Source organism: Blennius ocellaris (assembly GCF_963422515.1).
Source record: "Blennius ocellaris genome assembly, chromosome: 3".
In the NCBI taxonomy this organism is placed as follows: domain Eukaryota; kingdom Metazoa; phylum Chordata; class Actinopteri; order Blenniiformes; family Blenniidae; genus Blennius; species Blennius ocellaris.
The window spans coordinates 28417430-28440176 of NC_137652.1; the positions used below are offsets into that span (position 1 = coordinate 28417430).

Sequence of the window (22747 nt, forward strand, 5' to 3'; positions counted from 1 at the left end):
GATTAAATGCATCTCTGGTTTGGTCTTAGTACAACTGCTGCCTCTCGTGATAGGTTTATTGTTATAATGCAAATTCACTTTTGTGTTTGTATTTCTTATTTGTTGTTAAATTGAACAAAAGGAGGGACTGATGTGGAATATTGGGGTCAATGTCCTCAGATGCAAGGTGTCATGGAAAAACAAATGTTCTGGGGACTGCTGTTTAAGTTGAAGAAGGACCAGAGATGGCAGTGGAGTAGAGTTCAGCTCAGACCGTCTTGCTCCCAACCCGCTGGTTTGTTTGTATTCTCCACAATTGTAAATAAATAAGCCTTTCTGCGTGTCGAAACTCTGTAGTCCTCATCTTCAGTTCTGTCTCACAAAATGTCACAACACTGGGTTCTGAGAGTTTCTATGTGGAGTGTACATGTTCTCCCTGTGTGCAGCTTGTTTCCAGGTGTCCGCTGTCCTCTGCCACATCCAAAGACGTATAGATGGAGTGAATTGGTGTTTGTGAAATTGCCAATAGTGTAAAAGAATGACTTTCTTAGACCGGCTCCTGTTCCCATGACAATAAGTTCAATGAGGGCTCTCCTGCCTACTGCAATCACTCTTCAATGAGCCACAAGCAGGTCAGTCTATGTGCGATATTGTGAATTTAGTATTATAAATATCCATCATTAATGGGCATTGGAATCTGCAGAGACCTGGAGCTGCTGAAACAAAGCAATTTCCTGTAAAGTATTGAACTATTTTATTCGAAATTATTTAGGATCAGATGAATGTATTTTAACTTTGAGTTACTTTCACTGCATGAGAGTCTGAATTTAAAAATACACACCAAAATGAGAGAAAGTGGTGACACCATGTTGTGTTTGTAACGATGATCTTCACAAGAAGAGTAAACAACTCGGGCGAAAACAGCGACTCAACAAAGACCATTCTGTGTATTTATTAGAAAGTGAGGCAAAAAAATAGCATTTGCCCAAAAATATCCCACAAATGTGATCAAACACAACTTTAAGAGCAATAAATAAACTGTTCCAGCCTTCACAGTTTGAATTCTGTAACATAAGTTACCGGCCCTCTTTTAGCCTGAGCTATAATGGAGCCCCACTCACAGGTGGATTTAAAAACGAGGCAGGCATTGGCCCAGCACCCTTTTATTTTCAGCTACTGTCCGCGACAGAAATGTATCTGGACAGGAACTTCCTGATCTCGGAGATGTGCATCGTCTCCTTGATGGTGGTGTCTCTGCTGCGGACCTGGAGGAGGCCGCTCTCCAACGTGTTCTTGCCGACCACCACGGTGAAGAGGACTCCCATCTCATCGTACCTGCAGCCCACACACACACACACACACACAAACACATCAACAAGTTGAAAGGGTGAGAAAAGTAAAGAATCCCTCCTTGGTCAGCAGTTGATTCCACGTCATGCTTGTTTACTGCAGCTTCAACGAACTGCGTGAGGCTCACTTTAGGTTCAGCTGCTCCATTGATGTTGGCAGAGTTTCAAGATATCCAGGCCAGGTAGAGATCCTCCCCTCCTGGAACTCCTGCTGAAGGCCTTCGCAAACCTAATCCGGCAATCAAACATGTCGTTTTCTCCAAAGAATTCATATTTTGACGCTTCTGTCACAGACCCTTCTCTCCGTGTTGCACGTTCATGTATTTCCACTCATTTGTATTTACTGCTCAGGACGTGTTTTCCTCACCTGCCTCAGCTCCACTGTGGCTCCCCGGCTGATGTTCAACGCCACTTTGACCGGCGTCAACACTGGATGCAACTTGAGAACCTAGAATCAACAATAAGGCACAAGCCAATCAATAAAATAACACAAAGAGGCCAGTGTTTGTGTTAAAAGAGTCGTATTATCCAGCTTTACAACACTTTCACACGGTCTCGTTGCATATTGGATCATAGGAGCTGCATTCAGAATCTGCTGTGTCTGTGAGAGCTGTACTGGCTATGCCCACACGTCCGTCTGTGAGAAGAGGAGGAAGAGCTTCTTCTCGTGGCGCCATGTGCCAGAGCAGAGCTGCTTGATTGTGGGAGGAGTCAAAGGGGGAGGAGCCTGCCTTGATTGTGATTGGCTGAACCCCCGATGACACTAAATAGGGTTTGATTTCTGATTGGCTGGTTGGAGCAACACACTTTTTAAAACCCGGAACAAGCCGGGGAGAGAGAGGACACACTGTCTTCTCTTCTGGGACGTCGTCCAGGTATGAGGACGATTATTACTGCTGGAAAACCTCTAGAAAGGGAATTTTGATTGATATGATGCTTTTAAAATCACAGCTGAAACCAGGCTATATCTTGTCCTTTATAATAGTTTGTGTTCTGGGTGATGTAGAACTTCCAACTTTCTCTGCGTGTCTCTTAAGAGACCAAGACATTTGAAAGTAATTCTTTCACTCTGCATCCTTCTTGTAGATGGAGGGCTGAGGCATCGGTGTAACCAGAGACGATAAATGACCGAGGTGAACTTGTGAAGCGGCTGGTGTGGAGCACCTTCCTCTGCAGGAGCTTCCGTTTGCCGTCTTCTCGCTTCGTCTGCTGGAGCGAGTTGGACAGAAAAGCCATGACACCGCGGTCCACGTTCCCCGTCACAGAGACAACATGAGGAACTGACTTTTTTCCATCTCGACACTAAAGTTGAAGGAAAAAAAATTAATAAATGTAAAAATCACAGCACAGATCACAGATCTTTACTGTTCTCCTGCTAACTCAGTGTAACCCTCACTGGAGAGTCGGCTCCGCTGATGCCTCTCCTGCCACCGCTGGGATTTCAACTACCGTCCTCCACATTCAAGGTTTTTAATCTCACAGCAGATTAATTGATGATTGAATGGCCAATATTATGATCATTTTTACATTATAAGATATGAAGCTAACAGCTCTTGAAAACTATAGGCGATAAAAAGCAGAACTGTTGTCGTGTTAGTTGAAGGTTTATTATTTGAAAGCTTCTTTACATACAGACTGATCATGTATCTATACTTTTGAACTAAAGATTATCTTATGACCTTTATGGCTCACGAACAATATTCAATAATACATATGTATGATTTCATCAAACAGCTATTTGTTTTTGTTTTTTTTACAATCATGGTTTAATTATTGACGACAAATCCACAGCTGAATCTGAACTTGTACTTTTCCTTTGCTGAAGCTCTCTGGCGCCCCCCAGAGGAGGCCTTCACACTTTGAGAACCACTGGCTTAACTTTAGTCCGTAAAACTGAAGATCGTTCCCCAACAATTGAACTGAAATGTTTGCAAATCTTGACACGAACAGAACAAACGATTGAACTTAGAACTTTTTCCACCGCAGAGTTAAAAACAACACCAGATAAATATGAGGAACAGATTAAAAGACCGTCGACGGTGGTTGGAGGCTGACCTGCAGTTTGGAGCGAGCGCCCTGGTGCGTGTGCAGCAGCTCGGCGTCTCCTCGACTCCACAGCGTCTCCAGGGTCTCCTGCCCCCAGGGGAACCTGTACTGGATCCTCACGCCGCGGGACGCCGCCGCCGCCGCCAGCTCCTCCGCCGGCACCTCGCTGCTGCTGAAGTGGGACGGCGCCAGCGCAAACTGGAAGAGGGTGAAGCGTGAGACAAGACCAACACCATCCGACCGTCGACCGCTAAAAGAATCCCCAAATATTTAAACCCTCCGTCTGAAGTTATGGCAAAAACATCTCGGATCAAATTGTGAATTCTTGTTTTCCTTTTTATTTTTTATTTCTTTTAAGTTTAGGGGTTCCGTTCGTATGGTATTTTTTCTTTATTATACTGTTCACTTCTTCCATGGTCTTCGCCAATAATTAGATTTCAGTCATGTGTGTGACTGAATCTTGTTAGTAAAAAAAACCCCAATAAAGTTTGCAAAGAAACTCCATAAAACTATTTGATCTGTCCATTTTATCTTTTTAAGCTCTGTGAAATATATGAAAAGATGTATTTTGTGTGTCTATTTCTTAAATCGCTGAACTGCTCAGTAGAACATCTCGATAACTGAAGACAAATAAAGATAAGCCTCTATTAGGTTACTGTTAAGTTACGTCTAGAACCACAGAAGCATCAGTGTTTCCTAGGCTACAGGAAGCATCAGTGTTTCCTAGGTTAAAGGAAGCATCAGTGTTTCCTAGGCTACAGGAAGTATCAGTGTTTCCTAGGCTAAAGGAAGCATCAGTGTTTCCTAGGCTACAGGAAGCATCAGTGTTTCCTAGGCTAAAGGAAGCATCAGTGTTTCCTAGGCTACAGGAAGTATCAGTGTTTCCTAGGCTAAAGGAAGCATCAGTGTTTCCTAGGCTAAAGGAGGATAAAAAGGAAGCAAAAGTGTTTCCTAGGCTAAAGGAAGCATCAGTGTTTCCTAGGCTAAAGGAAGCATCAGTGTTTCCGAGGCTAAAGGAAGCATCAGAGTTTCCTATGCTAAAGGAGGCTCTAAAGGAAGCATCAGTGTTTCCTAGGCTAAAGGAGGCTCTAAAGGAAGCATCAGTGTTTCCTAGGCTAAAGGAGGCATCAGTGTTTCCTAGGCTAAAGGAGGATAAAAAGGAAGCAAAAGTGTTTCCGAGGCTAAAGGAAGCATCAGTGTTTCCTAGGCTAAAGGAAGCATCAGTGTTTCCTATGCTAAAGGAGGCTCTAAAGGAAGCATCAGTGTTTCCTATGCTAAAGGAGGCTCTAAAGGAAGCATCAGTGTTTCCTAGGCTAAAGGAGGCTCTAAAGGAAGCATCAGTGTTTCCTAGGCTAAAGGAGGATAAAAAGGAAGCACCAGTGTTTCCTAGGCTAAAGGAGGCTCTAAAGGAAGCATCAGTGTTTCCTAGGCTAAAGGAAGCATCAATGTTTCCTAGGCTAAAGGAAGCGTCAGTGTTTCCTAGGCTAAAGGAGGATATAAAGGAAGCGTCAATGTTTCCTAGGCTAAAGGAGGATATAAAGGAAGCGTCAATGTTTCCTAGGCTAAAGGAGGATATAAAGGAAGCATTGAGCCTCCTTTCCTTTGCTTAGTGAGAATTCCAAAGCTCCTTATCATGGCCGCCACTTAAACACCTCCGGGGCTTAAGGAGAAGTGGCTAGGAAAGGAGACAGGAGGTACTATTAGGACCCAGCCATGGACTCTCCCTGCCTGTGTCGTTGAGGGTTCCCTCCTCCAGGCAGACTCCGCCCCGGCGACTCACTTTTCTCCACCACTTCAGGCGGTGGCGGCTCCAGTGGTCCAGCCACTGAGAGGAGGTGTGAGGAGAGCAGAACCACACCAGAGACGTCTGGGTGACCTCAGCAGGACTGACGGACAACAGTGGAAACAACGTGTGAGAAAACGACAGTCGGACTGGGCGAGCGGTAAAATGTATTTTGAGAGTGAATCTTTATCAGAAATTCAGGACAACTTGTGTTGGCCTGCGAATGAGATGAATAGAAAAGCAGTTTCTCCTTTATAAAATTGTGCAGGACAACAGGAAGCTGGTGCATTTTGAAGAAAAAGCTAAGAAATGTATATATATATATATATAAAAAAAACAACTTTAATGCTAAATTATTATTGGTCATATATTTTGGTTACATCACAAAATCTTGAGCATCTATAGCAACGCTCCAGTTGTACCCACACATGATGTCTCCCAGCCCTGCCTCTGCTCACCCCCCGGAGCCGTCTGACGGCTGGAAGCAGGGACCCGCCTCCGCCAGGCCGAACGGCAGCTTCCTGTTCACCAGCTCCAGCGCAGGGACAAACTGCTCCAGAGCACCTGGAACAAACCACAACACACCGGGACACATCAGGGAGAGTGACGCCACACAACCTGGGATGAAATAAGGACACGAGGAACTGGTTTTAACCACTTTATTCATACACACACACACACACACACACACACACACACACACACACACACACACACACACACACACACACACACACACACACACACACACACACACACACACACACACACACACACACACACACACACACACACACACACACACACACATATATTAATTGCGTAATTAACGTAGTTTCGTTTACTTCCGCCCCCCCCCCCCCCTTTCCAGAGCAGAAGCATGTGCAGCGTCTCTGGATGCCTACAGAGCAGCGTAAATCTAAGTCTAAATAACATTAAGGTAGAAAGTTTCACTTGAAAAGTTACCCGACGACTGAATGAGTAAGTGAAAGTCATGAGCTTTACTTTGAAAAGACGAATTTCATGACCACAGTAGTAGTTCTGCAGCAAAACAGCAGGTTGCCATGTTGGCTGACCAGGAGCCATCATACGAGTACACCTGGAGGAAATACTTGCAAGTAAAATATTAATTTCTCCTCTTTCTCTCTGTCCCTGGCTATCCTGTAAAGTGTGTGTGTGTGTGTGTGTGTGTGTGTGTTAAATATAGTCTTGGTGTGTCGAGTCGACATTAATTCCGTGGTTTACCATGAATAAATATCATTCCAAGCTTCAGTCTTCAGGAGAAAAACAATGCAATTAACCGCAATTAATTACTCAAAATTGGGCAATTAATAAATTTTTTTTAATCAATTGACAGCACTAATGTATACATATATATGCCCGTGACCACATTTTGCAACTGACATTTATGTGTCTTGACACATTTATAACCAGTAACTTATGAGAGCTTAATGAGTTGAGCTCTCATGAGAATTGTGTTTGTAACATTTCCTCAGTACCACAGGATGATCACCTCCATGCACCGATGGCTCCTTTTCTTTTTGGATTAAACTTCTAATTATTCTGTTTTGAAACACTGGGTTGCATGACATGCAACCATAATAATGTGAATTCAAACCTAAATGAACATGTGAATGTTTAAGTTTAAACTGAGGAACTTTTATCTAAATGAAGGTTTGATTATTATTAATACAGGCGGACGAGCCCTGCCTCACGTCACTGTTAATAACTGGTGGGATACACAAGCAGTACAATGCAATAAAAGCATGCAGCTATGCATTTTAATCTGAAATATTTACCGTCTTACATGCATATACAACCTTTTCTTTTACATCAACATTGTGGCAGGTTGTAGTGCGGCGAGATCTTTCCTCTCGCTCTAACAAACTACAAAAACAGCTTCAAGGGATTATATTATGCAGCTTTTCAACTCGTCCACATGGGCTCGTAGGTCCAGAAACCTTGTTTTCAAACTTTATTGCTTTTCCCTGATTTCCCTCCATTTGAATATTGGATCACAGGAGCTGCATTCAGAATCTGCTGTGTCTGTGTGAACTGGACTGGCTCCGCCCACACATGGAGCAACACACTTTTTAAAAAGTGAAACAAGGCAGGGAGAGAGAGAGGACACACTGTCTTCACTTCTGGGCTGGTTCCAGATGTGGAGACGGTCACTACTGCTGGGAAACCTCTGGAAAGTGGGTTTTTACACAATATGAGAGAGTCTATGTGTTTTTTTACGGAGTCTGCCGTGTGATCACATGAAGCTCACCTTGCAGTAAGCTGGTCCTCACAGCAGGAGGCCTCTGCAGGAGCAGCAGAGCCTCCTGGACCAGCTGCTCCCTGCTCAGCTCCGGTCGCTGCAGGAGTCGAGCGAACGCCTCGGATTCGACGACCCTCAGCGGGCCCGGTCCTCCTCCGGCCCCGCCGCTGCTCACGGAGTCGATGCCAAACACCTGGGCCGAGCCCCGGCCCACCGAGTGCCACCACTGGTCCAGCAGGTTCCTCCTCAGCTCGGCGCCCAGAGGTCCGTAGCTGCAGCGCGTCCCGCGGCGGAAGCGCTCCGCGTTGGTCCGGCCCGGGGAGACGTAGTACCGGTCCACGCAGAGCTGCAGCAGCGGCTCCGGACCCTCCGAGGGCCCCGCGGCGGGGCTGCAGAGCCTCCGGGTGCTCGGGCCGGCGGCCACCCGCCTCCACGGCCCGGTTCTGACACAGCGAGGCAACATGACGGCTGCGGGAGGGTCCGGAACCTTCATCAGCTCCTCTTCCTCGGAGGAAACATGAATAAACACTGCGGCTGAAGTCGCGTCAAAACACGCGGAGACGTTTTAGGAGAGTCTCAGTTTGTTGTGCCGTTAAAAGCTATCAAAAACTATTTTCTCGCAGGTGTGTGACCATAATAAACACGTGAAACGTGAACCGGAAATGAAAAGTGAGACTTCCGTTTCGGTTGCGCACTGTATTGAATGCACAATCGTGACGTCACGGGTAAGCGTAAAGTCCGAGTTGTCGCCCGCATACTTTCAAATAAAGTTTTACAAATGTGTATATGATCATGAAAAAGTGCACGTAAATCCGAAATATATAATTATTTGCGCATAGAATTAATATTTCAAGCCTTTATATCTATTAAAGTCTTTAAAAAAAATGCATTAAAATTAAAATCTGTATTTAAGTGAAATGTCAAGCTTCTGAAAAGTACGTTCATGTCTATGCACTCAATATCTGGCTGGGCCTCATTTTGTATGAATCCCTGCCTGCACAGGGAGCCATGGAGGCGATGGGGCCCGTGGCCCTGCTCAGTGATGGAAGCCCGGGTTGCTTTGACAGCAGCCTTCAGGTCGTCTGGCCAATCAAGCAGTGCTGACCAATTAAATCTGCATCTTCATTAAGCTCATCACAAGGAAAAGTGAAGTTCTTTAAAATCCCCATGTCGCCTGTGGACTTCAGAAAACAGTGGACCGACACCATATTACCTGCTTTTGCACTTTCTTTGTCTTTGCAATGAGTGTTGTTTTATGGTGTCATGTACTTAAGTCAGAAGTGGGGAAAAATCTTGTATCTTGAAAGAATGTGGGTTAAATTTTGCCAGCAAGATATGAAAGCTGCTTAACACATCTTTAGTTATATTTAAGGAAATTCTGACACTTTGCTATTTTTTGTGTAATTTAAAAAAATAGAAATTTGTTTGATATTATTCAGAGTATTTTAAATATTTTAAAAAATCCATAATTTACTTAAACGAATAAATCCAAAATATTCAAACTATTACCTTAAACCAGGGGTGTCAAACATGCGGCCCGGGGGCCAGAACCGGCCCGCCAGACGATCTAATCCGGCCGCCATGGGATTTTTTTTAAAAGCATAAATATGAAAACGGACAGAGGCTGATCTAAAAACACCAGATTGGCAAAAATGACATTGAAAACCACCCTTGGTCAGAATTTGACTCCCAACATTAAAGCATCTGTGGAGGTCACATGACGCAACACCTTTCACAATAAAACAATGAGTCCAACTTATGTGAAGTGATACTTTAGACACGTAAACTCAAAACAACTTCCAGATGATGACAAATTGTTTTCATCCCAAATACGACATCCAGATAAAGGTGACAGGGTTTTTTTGGTGGGTTTTTTTTTTGCAAATATAATAGTATGTCATTAACTTTAATATGTATATTTCAGAATAGACTGGTAAATTCTTGCAGTTACAAAAGGATCAAAAGAAGGAAAGACTTTGCATTTGTCCGTATCTGCAGTTTAACATGTGATGTTTGACTTGTTGGGCCTCCAGAGGTCAGATCAGGTTGATGTGGCTCCTCAACTGAAATCAGTTTGACACTCCTGGTTTAAACTCAGTTTTTACATTGGATATCATTCCTGCTGGATTCAATATCAGGTCTAAACCTGATGTCCGTCTCACTTTCTCAAAAAAAAATACACAGGAAGTTAACTCATTTATTGTACAGTGTAATCTTCATCAACCAGCAGTTAACTTATACGACTCTGGAATTAAATTAGACAAGTCTGCAGTCGGGTGCAAGAGCATCAGTGACCTGACATCGATCAATACTCCTGATCAGAACTGTTTGATAGGCCAGCGCCTGTGTTTTAAAACTGAAGTGATGTCATCAAGTCCAGAGTAACCAAGATGCACATTAAAGTCACAGCTTCAAACACAGACGACGTGACAAAAGGTTCCCATTTTCTTATCTTTATTTAAAAGGGCTACACGCACCCTTTTGTGTATTATCTTCATAACATCAATTTAAACATACCACAAACTGAAAACACCATATTACCTAGTAAAAATAAATTACTGAGGAATGTAACAAACAAAAAAAACAAACAATCAAGGGAAAAGTGCGGCAATCGTGATTGCACTACGGGAGACTAAACTGTGGCTCCCATTTAATGCTCGGGGGGGTTTTAAGTGAATACTTCCAACCCTGCTGTAAGCAAAATACAAGTTAAAACAGTAAAAAGGATAATAACGAGAATAATAGTCATACTGTGGGATTGCAAGGCTAAATGAAAATCACGTTGGTTCCATACATTGTGCGTTTACCAGCTCTACTGGGGGAAGGGGGGCGGCATGGGGTAGGGCACCATCGGTGGTGGGGGCGGGGGCTGCTGGGCCTGAGGCGGAGGCTGTGAATTGAACGGGAACGGTGGGTGGTTCATGCCATTCTGGTTGGCCCTCTGCATGGCCCCGAACTGGGGGGGACCCTGGAAGTTTTGGTTACCGAAAGCACCCACCTGATTTCCCGGAGCACCAAAATTACCCTGTCCGTTGCTGTAATTGTTGCCATAACCGCCGCCAGGGTTGCCGCCGTAGCCGTTCTGAGCCTTACTTCCACCAAAGGCACTCTTGTTCCCACCGCCGAACCCCCTGTCGCCGTCCCGCTCCCTGTAGCCGCTGCCGCCAAAGCTACTCCTCCCACCCCCAGAATACCTATCCCGACGGTCGTCCTTGTAGCCACCTCTTCCCCCCCGGCCACGGCCTGATGAGACAGAGACACAGGGAGACGGGCCACAGTGAGATCGCCACGCCACAGCAGACCGGTCACTGACCGTCTCGTCCAGGAAGTTTGACACGTCCCACATAAATCCGTGGATCCTGAAAATCTCGACAAACTGTCCCTTTGAAACAAGGAGACATCCGGAGCGAGGAACTCAAGTTTTAACAACGGTGTAGTAACGGACACCTTTCCATTGTACGGCATTCAAATCGATGTTGCACAAAGTGACAATAGGAAGCACTTTAAACACAAAGTGACTGAATGTTTAATGAGACACCATATTATTACGACTAAATGGTGATGAAGGGAAGACCCTCTACACAGGTTCAGGCCCCGTTACCCTTCAGTTATATGGATTCAATACAAAGTGAACAGTAATTATGTCATTACATTTACAACTGTTTGCATATAGGAAAATGTGTCATTTGTTCCTCAACATTGTCTTATACAAGTCAGCAGAAATGTGGTAAATGAGGGGCGAAACTGTCGATTGTGGCTTATAAACAAACACGGAGCAGAAAGAGCTCAAGGTTTTAGGTCAATAAAACTAATTCTCTTCCTCGAGGATTTCCACCGGTTGCTTCTGAGCCGTTTTACATGTCAGCCGTACGCGGACCGACCCTTTTAAAACGTTTTCAATGGAAGCGTCTCACCGACACAAAGTCAACACTTGTGAGAGACGCGGTTAACTCTTTATTCAGTGTGTTCCGGAACGGAACGCTGCCTAAGCTCTCAGACCGCAGAATCCTCTACCTGGAGAACTTTATCACCGAATCAAAGCTTGAAAACAACCTAGAGTCACACGGAGTCTCCCCCATATGCAATATCCATGTGTAAAAGTGTAACGTGAGACTTTACCTCCTCTGTCCTCTGCCATCTGGATCAGCTTGGGGTTAATGGCCTGGTTGGCCTCGCGCAGCACAGAGATCAGGTGGCTGGCTTGTTTCATGTTGTTGGGGGTGAAGAAGGTGTAGGCCGTGCCCGTTTTTTGACTGCGGGCAGTGCGTCCAATGCGGTGGATATAATCCTCAGAGGAGTTAGGGTAGTCATAATTGATGACAAATTTGACATCCTCCACATCTGTGAAAGTGTTGCAGTGTGGCAAAACAAAACATGGAGGCCACACAGGATTTTGCACACCACAACAGCCAGACCAAAGGGAAAGGTTAGCAACGCGGCTGGCTGGGGAAGGAAGAGTGGTGGTTAAGGCTGCGGGGGGGGAAAAACGTCGTCAATCAACAGAAGGCGGCGTACATATCTACTCCATGGGAATACTACTGTGGGAAGAGAGAAACGATGCACACTCCAGTTGCTTACCATAGTCAATCTCCCTTTTGTTAACCAAAGGAGAAAAAGATGGATTTAAGCCTTACCATAAAGGAGTATGCATTCACTAGTCCTTTCCCAATGCAGCGAAATCCCCCACAAATTGTCAAGTGACATCCAGGAGCTTCTATGCAGTCGGGCCACGGTATGCACTGGGGCCTCCTCATGAGCCAATAGGTGGGGACCATCGAGTGGTACTTTTTTTTTTTTTTGCGGGTCCAGGTTATTCCCAGTACACTCTCAAAGGAAGCTTGGTATTAAAAGGCCGCGCTGCACATCTTGCCAAGACAAAATAGACCAAATGCTAATTTGAACAGGAGCCCCCCTCCCCCCTCCCCCCTCCCCCACTTGAAAAAAAACAGGAAAAGGCCCCAGCATTGAACCCTGCGGGACCCCTAAAGAGAGCACCGAGCAATTCGCCCGCCCGTTTCATCAGTCTCATCAAGGCAAGATCTTCCAAGAAGCCAGTGTTCACTTGAGAAAATGTCTCTCGTTGGCAGGTCTCGACATGACTATAAAACGCAGGCGAGGGAGGAACGTTTGGTTTGAGCTGTCTCATTTCTGTCTCCTCTCACTAGAAGCTCCACCCCCCCCTAAAGACATGTGCCAGGTCTCATCGAATTTCAGAGGCAAGAAAGATTTCGAACTGCTCTCTCCATTTCAAGAAATCCAGCACTTTGACGGGAAAAAGAAAACAACTGAAAGCTTAAGGACGAGCCGACACCCGTGCTACGTGAGAATAGCTCCCAAAGGGAACAATTGTTCCAAATCTCAAACGAGTGACTTGCAGTACAGCGCTCTCTAACACAACGGCATGCAAGGCAAAAGTCACAGCATCAGGCAGGTCTTTTTCAGGGATTTTTTTTTCTTTTTACGTTTGAGTTGGAAACAGCTGGATGGGCATTTGTCAGGTGAAATCCATGGACAGAGAACAGATGTGTATTTGACCAACATCAGAGAGAAAGGCTTAGCCACACAGCCTTTTGAAGATCACTGGCACACAAGAGCTTTCACCTCTCTAGGCCCACTGGGTGGCAAGCCAGCTGAGCACTTCCAATATGTGAGCCTTCTCCCTCTCGAGGCCTGGGACTTGTCATGCCTAGCGCCTGCCACAAAGACTCCACCTTCAGGTGAGAAAAACTCAGAAAAATGCATAGAAATGTTAAAGAAAGCAAAAACCACTTTCTTTAAAAAAAAAGTGTGACACTGATAACAAAGTGGAGCCACTCAGAGGGCATACTGACCTAGGCCGCGGGAGGCCACGTCGGTAGCAATGAGAATCGGAGCTTTGCCATATCGGAACTCTGTGGGGGGGAAAAAAAAAAAAAAAAAAAAGACAGGATGAGTTTTTTTATTTTCCTTAAAAATGAAGACCTGAGTCGGGTGGCCACGTTTTCCCACTGTGCTGTTTTTATTTTGAAAAGCCCACGATGTGTCTGTCCCTGATCACTCGGTTTAACAGGTTGGTTTTTTTTTTCTCAACTGTTGAGATGTTGGGGGTTGGAAGAAAAACACGGTCGGATCATTTGTGTAAAGACAAAACAAACTACGTCATAAATAACAAATGTGGTTTTTAAATGGTTGTTGCTGTACTTTTGTAGAATCTTAAGGGTTTTTTGAAGGATTACTATGGCAACAACACATCATCAGTAGGGTAAAACTAACTGAGCCAGCTCACGTTCTCTATTAGTGGGTGAACAATCCAACGCTTGGTGAATTCTGCTTCACGATGACAGGAAGTGTCGACATCGAAGGATCAAAAAGCGACGTCGCAATGAACGCCTGGCCGCCGCGAGCTAGTTCTCCCTGTGGTACCTTTTCTGACGCCTCCTGCTTAAAGGGAGTGTTGAGGCGTTGAGGCGCCGCTTCCACGGTCTGTCTTCATACTGAAAATCAAGATCAAGCGAGCTGCCGCCCTCCTGCTCTACGGGAGGTTTCTGTCCTCCCTGAGCTCGCCTCAGGACGCCCGCGTTACCGTTTGACAGGCGTCCCGCCCCAGTCAAACTCCCCGCCTGCCACCGTCCCCGGAGCGGGGCCTTTGGAACAATTCTACCATCCCAAAGTCCCCAGCCTTGGCGTCACCATAGACAGTGATTTTAGATTTGATCAACAGATCAATGGCGTTTTAAAATCGGGCTTTTATCATCTTCGACTTTTATCCTAGGTTAAGCCGTTTTTATCTTTTAATCTTTTTGAGCAAGTGCATGCTTTTATTTCTTCTCGTCTGCACTACTGCAACGCACTTTATTCTGGCGTTAGCCACAAAGCACGTTCCCGCTTGACGTTAGTCCAGAACACGACTTAACAGGGACCAAACAACGAGAACACATTACCCCTATCCTTGCATCTTTGCACTGGCTCCCTGTTCATTTTAGAATTGATTTGAAAATTTTGTTGTTTGTTTTTAAAGCTTTGAATGGACTGGCCCCTCAGTACAGCTCATCCAAATGTACCAACCCCCCCCCCGCGCTCTGAGGTCTGCAGCTCGTGGGTCCAAAGACCAAGTGTAGAACCAGAGGGGACAGAGCGTTCTCTGTTGTCGGCCCTAAGCTGTGGAACGCTCTGCCCCTCCACGTCCCAACAGCCCCCCCACTGTGGACTGTTTTAAATCGCGTCTTAAAACCCACTTTTATTCTCAGGCTTTTAACACCACGTGACTCGTGTGGTCCCCTGTGTCTTTTATTTATTGTTTTATTTATTGTTCTCATTTATTTTATTGCTTTTTAAGCATTTTTATATTTCCATTTATTCTTTTAAATTGTTTTATTCTTATTTGTAGTTTTTTTTAATCTGTTTTTATTTGTATTTTATGGCTTTATACTTATTTAGTGTTGGACTGTTTAGTTTAGTTTTTATGTGCAGTCTTATGTGCAGCACTTTGGAAACGCTTTGTTGTTAAAATGTGCTGTACAAATAAAGTGGATTGGATTTGAAACGAGGCTTCATTCCTCCACTCGTATCCTGGAAGGTGATGTTGTGCAGCTCACCATTAAGGACCCAGTCCCTCTCCTGCTGGCTCTTGTCTCCATGGATTCCCATTGCCGGCCACCTGCGGGGACGCAGACCCAGCAATCTTACAAACGGCGCTGTGTTTTTTTTTTTTTTTACATCCGAACGGAAGACGACCAAGAACAACAACGTGGAGCACGGGATCTTAAGAACGTGGGGATCCGTACCCATCTCTCCTCATCCTCCTGGTCAGCTCATCGCAACGTCGTTTGGTCTCTACAAAAATGATGGTCTTGTTCTCCTTTTCGCTCATGATCTCCTCCAGCAGGCGAAGCAGTCTGCCAGGACACAGGGCGGAGACAAGAAAGTAAGCTACTGCGACAGAAACGCCTGGTTTTATTTAATTTTTTTAAACTCAAAGAACAGATGTGTTTTCAACGCAAACAATCACGGCAGCTCTAAAGTCGACTCTGCACTCACTTGTCCTCCTTCTCCATGTCACTGCAAACGTCGACGATCTGCAGGATGTTGTGATTGGCGCTGAGCTGCAGCGCTCCGATGTTGATCTGGACGTAGTCCTTCAGGAAGTCCTCAGCCAGCTGACGGACCTCCTTTGGCCAGGTGGCGCTCCACATCAGAGTCTGACGGTCTGGCTAGGAAAGACCAGGAGAGGAACGGCCGCCATTTTCCATTTCAACGTCCGTTACAGTGATTTAACTGTTGGTTTTTAGGCCGTTTGTGTTTGCAGGCATTTCATTCACTGATTCACTACGACCGGAGACGCCGCCTGTCAAGTTAAGGAATGAGCTGAACTTACCCGAATTTGCTCCACGATCTTGCGGATCTGAGGTTCAAATCCCATGTCCAGCATGCGGTCAGCTTCATCCAGCACCAGGTAGGTGCAACGGCACAAATTAGTCTTCCCACACTCCAGGAAGTCAATGAGACGACCTGGGGTGGCGATGCAAATCTCAACACCTGCAGGGGGACAAATGAAAAGCAAGGAAAAACTACAGTTATGCATTAAAATGCAATGTCGATCCATTCTTATTTACAAAACACATTTCTTAAAAAAAAAGAAATACCGAACGGCTTGTGTACCATTGACACCTGTGTTTTTCAACCTTTTTGAGCCAAGGCACACTTTTTTCTTTAGAAAAATCTGGAGTCACACCACCACCACCCGAAAATGATCAAATGTGAAACTCTGTAGCCTCTATTAACAATATAAAGTCATTCTCATCAAAGTTTTATCAACAGGAATCAAATAAATACAGAAAAAAAGTATTTCCCAATTTCTTTTTTTAATAGTGATTTAATAGTCAGTGTGAAACCTGGACCTGATGGATGAAGAGCTGAGATCCTGGTTCACATTCTTCCTTTTCAAAAACTTCTCCATCACTGTCACTGACACAGTACTTTGATACAAGATGGTAGCAGGAGGTGGAGATTAACCACACTGACGTCTGTCACTTTACATTTCACCGGCAAAGTTCTGTGCTGCCATCTAGTGGTGAAGAGTATTTATACGTGATTACACTTCAACACACTGCTCTCACAGCCGACACGGCCTGACTACATCTCGCGGAACACCAGTGCGCCGCGGCACAGTGGCTGAAAAACACTTGATTTACACAGTGGGAGTCACAAAGTGTGTGTACCTCGCTCAAGATCTCTGATCTGAGGTCCTTTGGGTGCGCCGCCGTAGATGCAGGTGGTCTTGAGGCGAGAAGCTCGGCCGTATTCAGCAGCCACCTGCTGCACCTGCTGAGCCAGCTCACGAGTTGGTGCCAGCACCAAGCACTAAACAGACCACAACAAAAACACATCACATTTTACATTGTTCACACAATACTTTCCTGAGGTACAACACATTCCAAATACTCCTTCAGGCAAATAACCAATTAGCCATTCAGATGTCTGGAACTCGATGTATTTAGGCATGTAGACGTGAGCGACTGAAGTTACAACTGAGCACGTGTTTACAAAAACAGTGCTATTTCTGTGCATTTACACATAAATGAGAACCAAAAACGATCATTTCTGAAACCTTCTGGCAAACTGTCTCCGTTCGCATCAAAAGAGAGGTAAGGCAAACACAGGTAGGTGTAAATGTGACCCGAGTAAGTAGGTTGTTGGTACCAGGCAGGCTGGTCCAAATAGTTCAAAAAATGCTGATTTACTGGGATTTTCATGCACAACCATCCCCTTTGGATCTACAGAGAACACCCCCCCCACCCCCCTGAAGTTCTAGGAAGAAAGCCTAAGTTCTGGGATGAATGCGAGAGTTCAGAGAGGACTGGTCAGACTGGTCAGACTGGTTTGAGAAGATGTATAAGAGAACGGTAACTTAAATGACCACTTGCCACTACCAAAGTGCAGGAGGTCAAACCGTGAAGCTGATTGGCTACAGCAGCAGAAGCAGGTCACACTGGGAGTCACTCCTCTCAGCGAAGAACAGGAAACCAACACTAGAACTCTGAAACTGGAGTTCGTCCAAGTTCACAAAGAAAAGTCCAATAGAAGAAAGAAAATAATTGCCTGGTTGAAGGAATCTAGACGTCTGATCACATGGTAGGTCAGAATTTAGCCCGAGCATCATGAAATACAACAAAGCGTATCAGTGGATCAGGCTGCTGACGGTGCTGGAAGGATGTATTGGATACACCACGGTACCAGAGGGACCTTGTTGACATGCCACAGCCGACCGGAGTCATGTTGCTGACCATGTCCGTTCCGTTTTAACAACTATATAGCGACGCATCTTCGGACTGGTACTTCAGCAGGATATCAAAACTTAAGCCGAAGCTCTGATCGTCTCAAACTGGTTTCTTAAAACACAAAAATGAGTTCATTGTGCCCCAACAGCTTCCATAGTCTGAAGGCAATCCACATCAGACTTGTAATAAAGTGGCCAGTGAGCATATCTGCATATATGCAATGACGCCTGTGTCTGTCATGGTATTGTATTTTGTTAAATCCATTGAATGAACCTTAGTAACTTGATTCCACTCTAAACGTGTATGTTCCCAATGACAAGGACAGCAGACGGTCCTCTTTAGGTAAGACAGTTTATCGTTCCAGTACTTACAATAGGTCCATCCCCATGCTCCAAGAAGGGCTGGTGTTGAATGTGCACAATGGCAGGCAGAAGGTACTAAAAGAAAATAAAGACAAGGTGGATGAGTTTAATGCCATTTAGAGGAGTATAAACACATCAGTGCTTCCAGAAAGAGCATTTATCACATTAAGTCAGAGTGTTAACGTTGTTTAAAGTTGAAACTTCAGCTCTTCAATGGGTTTAGATTTTTCCATCTCACACTCTTCTGTGAATCTCATGTCACTTTCTCTAGGTCAGTGTTTTTCAACCTTTTTTGAGCCAGAGCACACTTTTTTCTTATTAACAATATAAAGTCATTCTCATCAATGTTTTATCAACAGGAATCGAGTAAATCCAGAAAAAAAGTATTTCCCAATGTCTTTTTTTAATAGTGACTCCCTCAGTGTGAAACCTGGACCTGATGGATGAAGAGCTGAGATCCTGGTTCACATTCTTCCTTTTCAAAAACTTCTCCATCACTGTCACTGACACAGTACTTTGATACAAGATGGTAGCAGGAGGTGGAGATTAACCACACTGACGTCTGTCACTTTCTATTTCACCGGCAAAGTTCTGTGCTGCCATCTAGTGGTGAAGAGTATTTATACATGATTACTCTGCAACACACTGCTCTCACAGCTGACAGCGGCTGTGAGAGCAAATGTTTTTTAGAAAAAATGTGAAATTGGATCATTTCCCATGGCACACCTGACTAGATCTCGCGGAACACCAGTGTGCCGCAGCACAGTGGTTGAAAAACGCTGCTCTGGGAAACACATAATACATCAAGTATACCCAATCGTGATTCAGTAAGATCAGTCCTGCAATGCCAACCAATCACACAAGTAGTGTTTGCTGCTTTTTCTGTATTTGAAGCAAAGCTCTTGATTTGAGTTTGAGGGAGAAATAGTTGACCAACTTCAAGCGTTCCACTCACTGCAAGAGTTTTCCCAGACCCGGTCTGAGCGATGCCGACCATGTCTTTGCCACTCAGGGCGACGGGCCAACCCTGCGACTGGATTGGAGTTGGATCGGTCCAGTTCTGCTTGACGATGATGTCCATAACGTAGCCTGAGGAGAAGGTGAACGCTGGTTACACTCAGAAGGTGACAGAACTCTCAGTATAGCGGGGAGAAGCACTGGCGCAACGGAGCATGTTTGGCAACTCACTGGGAAACGCAGCTTCATGGAATTTTAAAAGTGGTTTGGGGCAATCTCTGCCTTTGACTGTAACTTCTTTGCTTCTTCGGTACTGTTCAACCTCTTGCTGGAAATGAGAACACATATAAAAATGAATGACCACACAGGAATTGCTAGGGACTTTTCCTTTTCTGCCTAATCTGAAATAAATCAGTGCATTAAAAAAAAAAAAAGGAAAAAGATTGCAAAGGTGGATTTAAAAGAATAAATTAGGCTCACAAGTGGTCTGCGGGTGGTATCTGGGTGTTCCTGGTAGAAGTCCTTCTGAAACTTTGGAAGCTCGTCGAGGTTCCAGTGTTTCTTTCGAAGCCTTTCGCCGGGGTTGCCAAATTTCCCCGGGGGAGGTCCGCCCCGGTTTCCTCCTCCACCGCCTCCAAAGCGAGGTGGACCGCCGCCATACCTGACGAAGGACACATGAAGCACCAATCAACAACAATCCTCCTTCACAATGATGAACGCTGCACACCAGACAGTTAAAAGTCCAAGTCAGCCAGAGGTGTCGTCTCCCACTGATCACGAGGAAAGAAATGTGGTTTAACTGAACGATCACACGCGGCAAATTATGATTAATCCTGTTTTCTTAATGACTTTGGGGATGAAAGAGTGTCGAGACCAACAGGTAACAAAAAGCCTGATGAGAGGGAAGCGCCAGTGACAAAGGGAGGAGTCGGGACAGAGCAGAAGTTAGTACTTTCTCCTCATAGTGAGAACATCAGGGGCTCAAACACTGGCCTGGCCTTTGCATGTTCTGCCCGTGTGCCATCTCACACGGGTATTAAAGTTCCCTCCCATGGTCCAAAAACATGCACTAGACCAGTGTTTTACAACCACTGTGCCGCGGCACACTGGTGTTCCGCGAGATCTAGTCAGGTGAGCCGTGGGAAATGATCCAATTTCACATTTTTTCTAAAAAACATTTGCTCTCACAGCCGTTATCAGCTGTGAGAGCAGTGTGTTACAGAGTAATCATGTATAAATACTCTTCGCCACTAGATGGCAGCACATAACTTTGCCGGTGAAATGTAAAGTGACAGACGTCAGTGTGGTTCATCTCCACCTCCTGCTACCATCTTGTATCAAAGTACTGTGTCAGTGACAGTGATGGAGAAGTTTTAGAAAAGGAAGAATGTGAACCAGGATCTCAGCTCTTCATCCATCAGGTCCAGGTTTCACACTGAGGGAGTCACTATTAAAAAAAGACATTGGGAAATACTTTTTTTCTGTATTTATTTGATTTCTGTTGATAAAACTTTGATGAGAATGACTTTATATTGTTAATAGAGGCTACAGAGTTTCACATTTTAACAAAGAAAAAACTGTGCCTTGGCTCAAAAAAGGTTGAAAAACCTGCACTAGAGTTTAATTGTTGACACCAAATAGCCCCGAGGTGTGAATGGGAGTGCTGTTGTTTCAGTGTGTTTGCTCTGTGGGGGACTGTTGATCTCCAGGACGCGTCCTGCTTTCACCCACAGCCAGCTGGGACTGGCTCCGGCCTCCAGCAACACATCTGATGGACGGATGACAAGGGAAACACTCCCACTAACTATTGTACTCAATAGCCCTCCTTGCAAAGTGAGACTAAATTAAAAGTGTGCACCTGCATGGGCTGAAAATCTGAAGGTTTTACGACTATGAATAAATACACACATGCACTCAAAAAAGTGGGTCTTTTCCCCCCATTTAAAATCAAAATATCCGATATTAAACAATGACTTTATTGACTCTATGATAGATTAATAATGAAATACCTGAAGGCAACAAAGCAGTTGCTCGTTTTCGATTGAATTGTTTCCTATAGAAGAGCCGTTTCCAGGTAACTTTAAGCATGTGCGTGTGCGTGTGTTCGTCACCGAGTTTATCCCGTTTAGATACGGACAGGATTTAGTTAGTCCCGCGGTCGCAGCCCCTCTGGAGGCTCCTACCAGTCCCGGAGAACGCGGTTAAAAATAAAGCGGGCCTCTGCGTCACACGCGCTGAGAACCTGCGGCGGGCGGCTCCGGCCCGGACCCAGCCTCCGACACACGGCCGCCGCCAGAAGCTGCCATTTTAACTGCGATCACCACCCAAACCAACATTCCCCTCGAAGAAGGCAGGTCTATTAAAGCCTCGTCACGTTCCCCACGTGTGTGTGTCTCCCCCCCCCCCCCCCCCCGTCGATCTCACGGTAGTAAACACGCTGACAGGACCGTGTTGATGAATTCGTCGCTGTCAGACGCCGTGACAGCGCCGCCGCTCCGCGGCTCGCTCCGAGCAGCTGACCGACACTCACCCTCTATCCCTGCCGCGGTCTCTGTCTGAAAACCCGGGCATGGTGGAAGCGAACTATCCGGCAAAAAGGACTTGGTGCGGGGGAAGATTCGGCCCCGGGAATTCAGCGGAGGACAGGAATGTGTACCGGGCAAATAAAAAGAAAATGCCGGCAGACAAAACCCCAACCGGAGAGAGGGAAGTGAGGTCAGGCCGGGGCGGATGACACGGTATCAATCCGCGTCACACGCTCCGCCTCGGAACTTCAGTTGGCACTACTTTGCGTCTTCTTCTTCTTGTAATTTTCCGGCACGCCGTACGCCGTACGACATAATGCTGCCCTCTACCGTCATAATACGATATTACTACACCAGTAATCCTCTCACCCAGAGGCACGGAGGAATGTTGCCTCTGCTTCACCGGCCCCCGGGGGGGGGGGGGGGGGGGGGGTCACCGGGAGCAGGGCCGCCCCTGGCCAAGTGGGGGCCCCAAGCAGGATTTTATTTTGGGGCCCCCCTTCCAATAACATAATAATAACAATAATAATAATTAAAAAGAAATTACAATGACTAACGAATCAAATGAACAGCCTCTATCAACAGTGGAACAAGAACTTTACAGATGCACACGTTTGAAAAAACTTTGTGGCATAAACAGTTTATGCCACAAAGTTTTTTCTTTTTTATTTCAACAACATCCCACCTTCAAGTGAAGCACGAGCCTCTGACTGTTTGGACTTTTTCTTTCTTTTGCTCGCTCCTGAATCGTATTGACGTTTGGAAGCCGTCTCCCTCTCTCTCTCTCTCTCTCTCTCTCTCTCTCTCTCTCTCTCTCCGTCCTCTCCTGACTTGGTGGCGGTGTTCTACGCGCCTCTCTGCAAAATGCACGTGCATCCTTTGCGCATTTGCAGAGAATGATGATACTTTATTGATCCCGAGGGAAATTCAATTCACTTGCGCAAAATGGGGCCCCCCATGGATCGCGGGGCCCTACGCACAGCGCGTGTTCTGCGTGTAGGGAGGGAAGGGCCTGACCGGGAGAGATGGGAGCAAATGGAAATTACCGTTATTATTGCATCTAAAATCATAGACATAATATCATCATACATCAACCATCATAATCTAATGTTACCATAGACATAATATAATATATTGATGTATTTTATAATGTCAATAAAGTACATCAATCTAATATAGCCATAGACATAATATATTGATGTACTTTATAATGTCAATAATACTTTA

General features: G+C 45.4%; 2 protein-coding genes across 2 annotated transcripts; both read right to left on the reverse strand.

Annotated features, from left to right (window-relative positions):
• Nucleotides 1-948: 948 nt before the first annotated feature.
• Nucleotides 949-8065, reverse strand: polg2 (polymerase (DNA directed), gamma 2, accessory subunit). The gene is made up of 8 exons (XM_080520493.1): nucleotides 7430-8065; nucleotides 5616-5721; nucleotides 5155-5260; nucleotides 3384-3572; nucleotides 2493-2630; nucleotides 1696-1776; nucleotides 1457-1557; nucleotides 949-1314 (listed from the first exon to the last, which is right to left on the reverse strand). Exons 1-8 carry the CDS (start codon nucleotides 7911-7913, stop codon nucleotides 1149-1151), a joined length of 1371 nt encoding a protein of 456 aa, XP_080376619.1. The 5' UTR covers nucleotides 7914-8065; the 3' UTR covers nucleotides 949-1148.
• Nucleotides 8066-9625: 1560 nt separating this feature from the next.
• On the reverse strand, nucleotides 9626-21691 carry LOC308128640 (putative ATP-dependent RNA helicase DDX5). The gene is made up of 13 exons (XM_080494274.1): nucleotides 21526-21691; nucleotides 19476-19656; nucleotides 19227-19323; nucleotides 18994-19127; nucleotides 18048-18113; nucleotides 16618-16759; nucleotides 15774-15934; nucleotides 15437-15609; nucleotides 15184-15294; nucleotides 14995-15056; nucleotides 13252-13311; nucleotides 11540-11761; nucleotides 9626-10663 (listed from the first exon to the last, which is right to left on the reverse strand). The coding sequence occupies exons 1-13, from the start codon at nucleotides 21564-21566 to the stop codon at nucleotides 10233-10235; spliced, it is 1881 nt and encodes a 626-aa protein (XP_080350400.1). The 5' UTR covers nucleotides 21567-21691; the 3' UTR covers nucleotides 9626-10232.
• Nucleotides 21692-22747: the final 1056 nt, after the last annotated feature.

Excerpts from the sequence above, each read along its gene's own strand:
- LOC308128640 (XM_080494274.1), bottom strand. The coding sequence starts at position 21,566 with ATGCCCGGGTTTTCAGACAGAGACCGCGGCAGGGATAGAGG. Across the intron at positions 19,324-19,475 it reads ATACCACCCGCAGACCACTT|CAAGAGGTTGAACAGTACCG; the intron begins GTGAGCCTAATT and ends TCTCATTTCCAG. Across the intron at positions 15,610-15,773 it reads AGATCGTGGAGCAAATTCGG|CCAGACCGTCAGACTCTGAT; the intron begins GTAAGTTCAGCT and ends GGTCTTTCCTAG.
- polg2 (XM_080520493.1), bottom strand. The coding sequence starts at position 7,913 with ATGAAGGTTCCGGACCCTCCCGCAGCCGTCATGTTGCCTCGCTGTGTC. Across the intron at positions 1,777-2,492 it reads GGAAGCTCCTGCAGAGGAAG|GTTCTCAAGTTGCATCCAGT; the intron begins GTGCTCCACACC and ends TGTTGATTCTAG. Across the intron at positions 1,315-1,456 it reads ATGGAGCAGCTGAACCTAAA|GTACGATGAGATGGGAGTCC; the intron begins GTGAGCCTCACG and ends TGTGGGCTGCAG.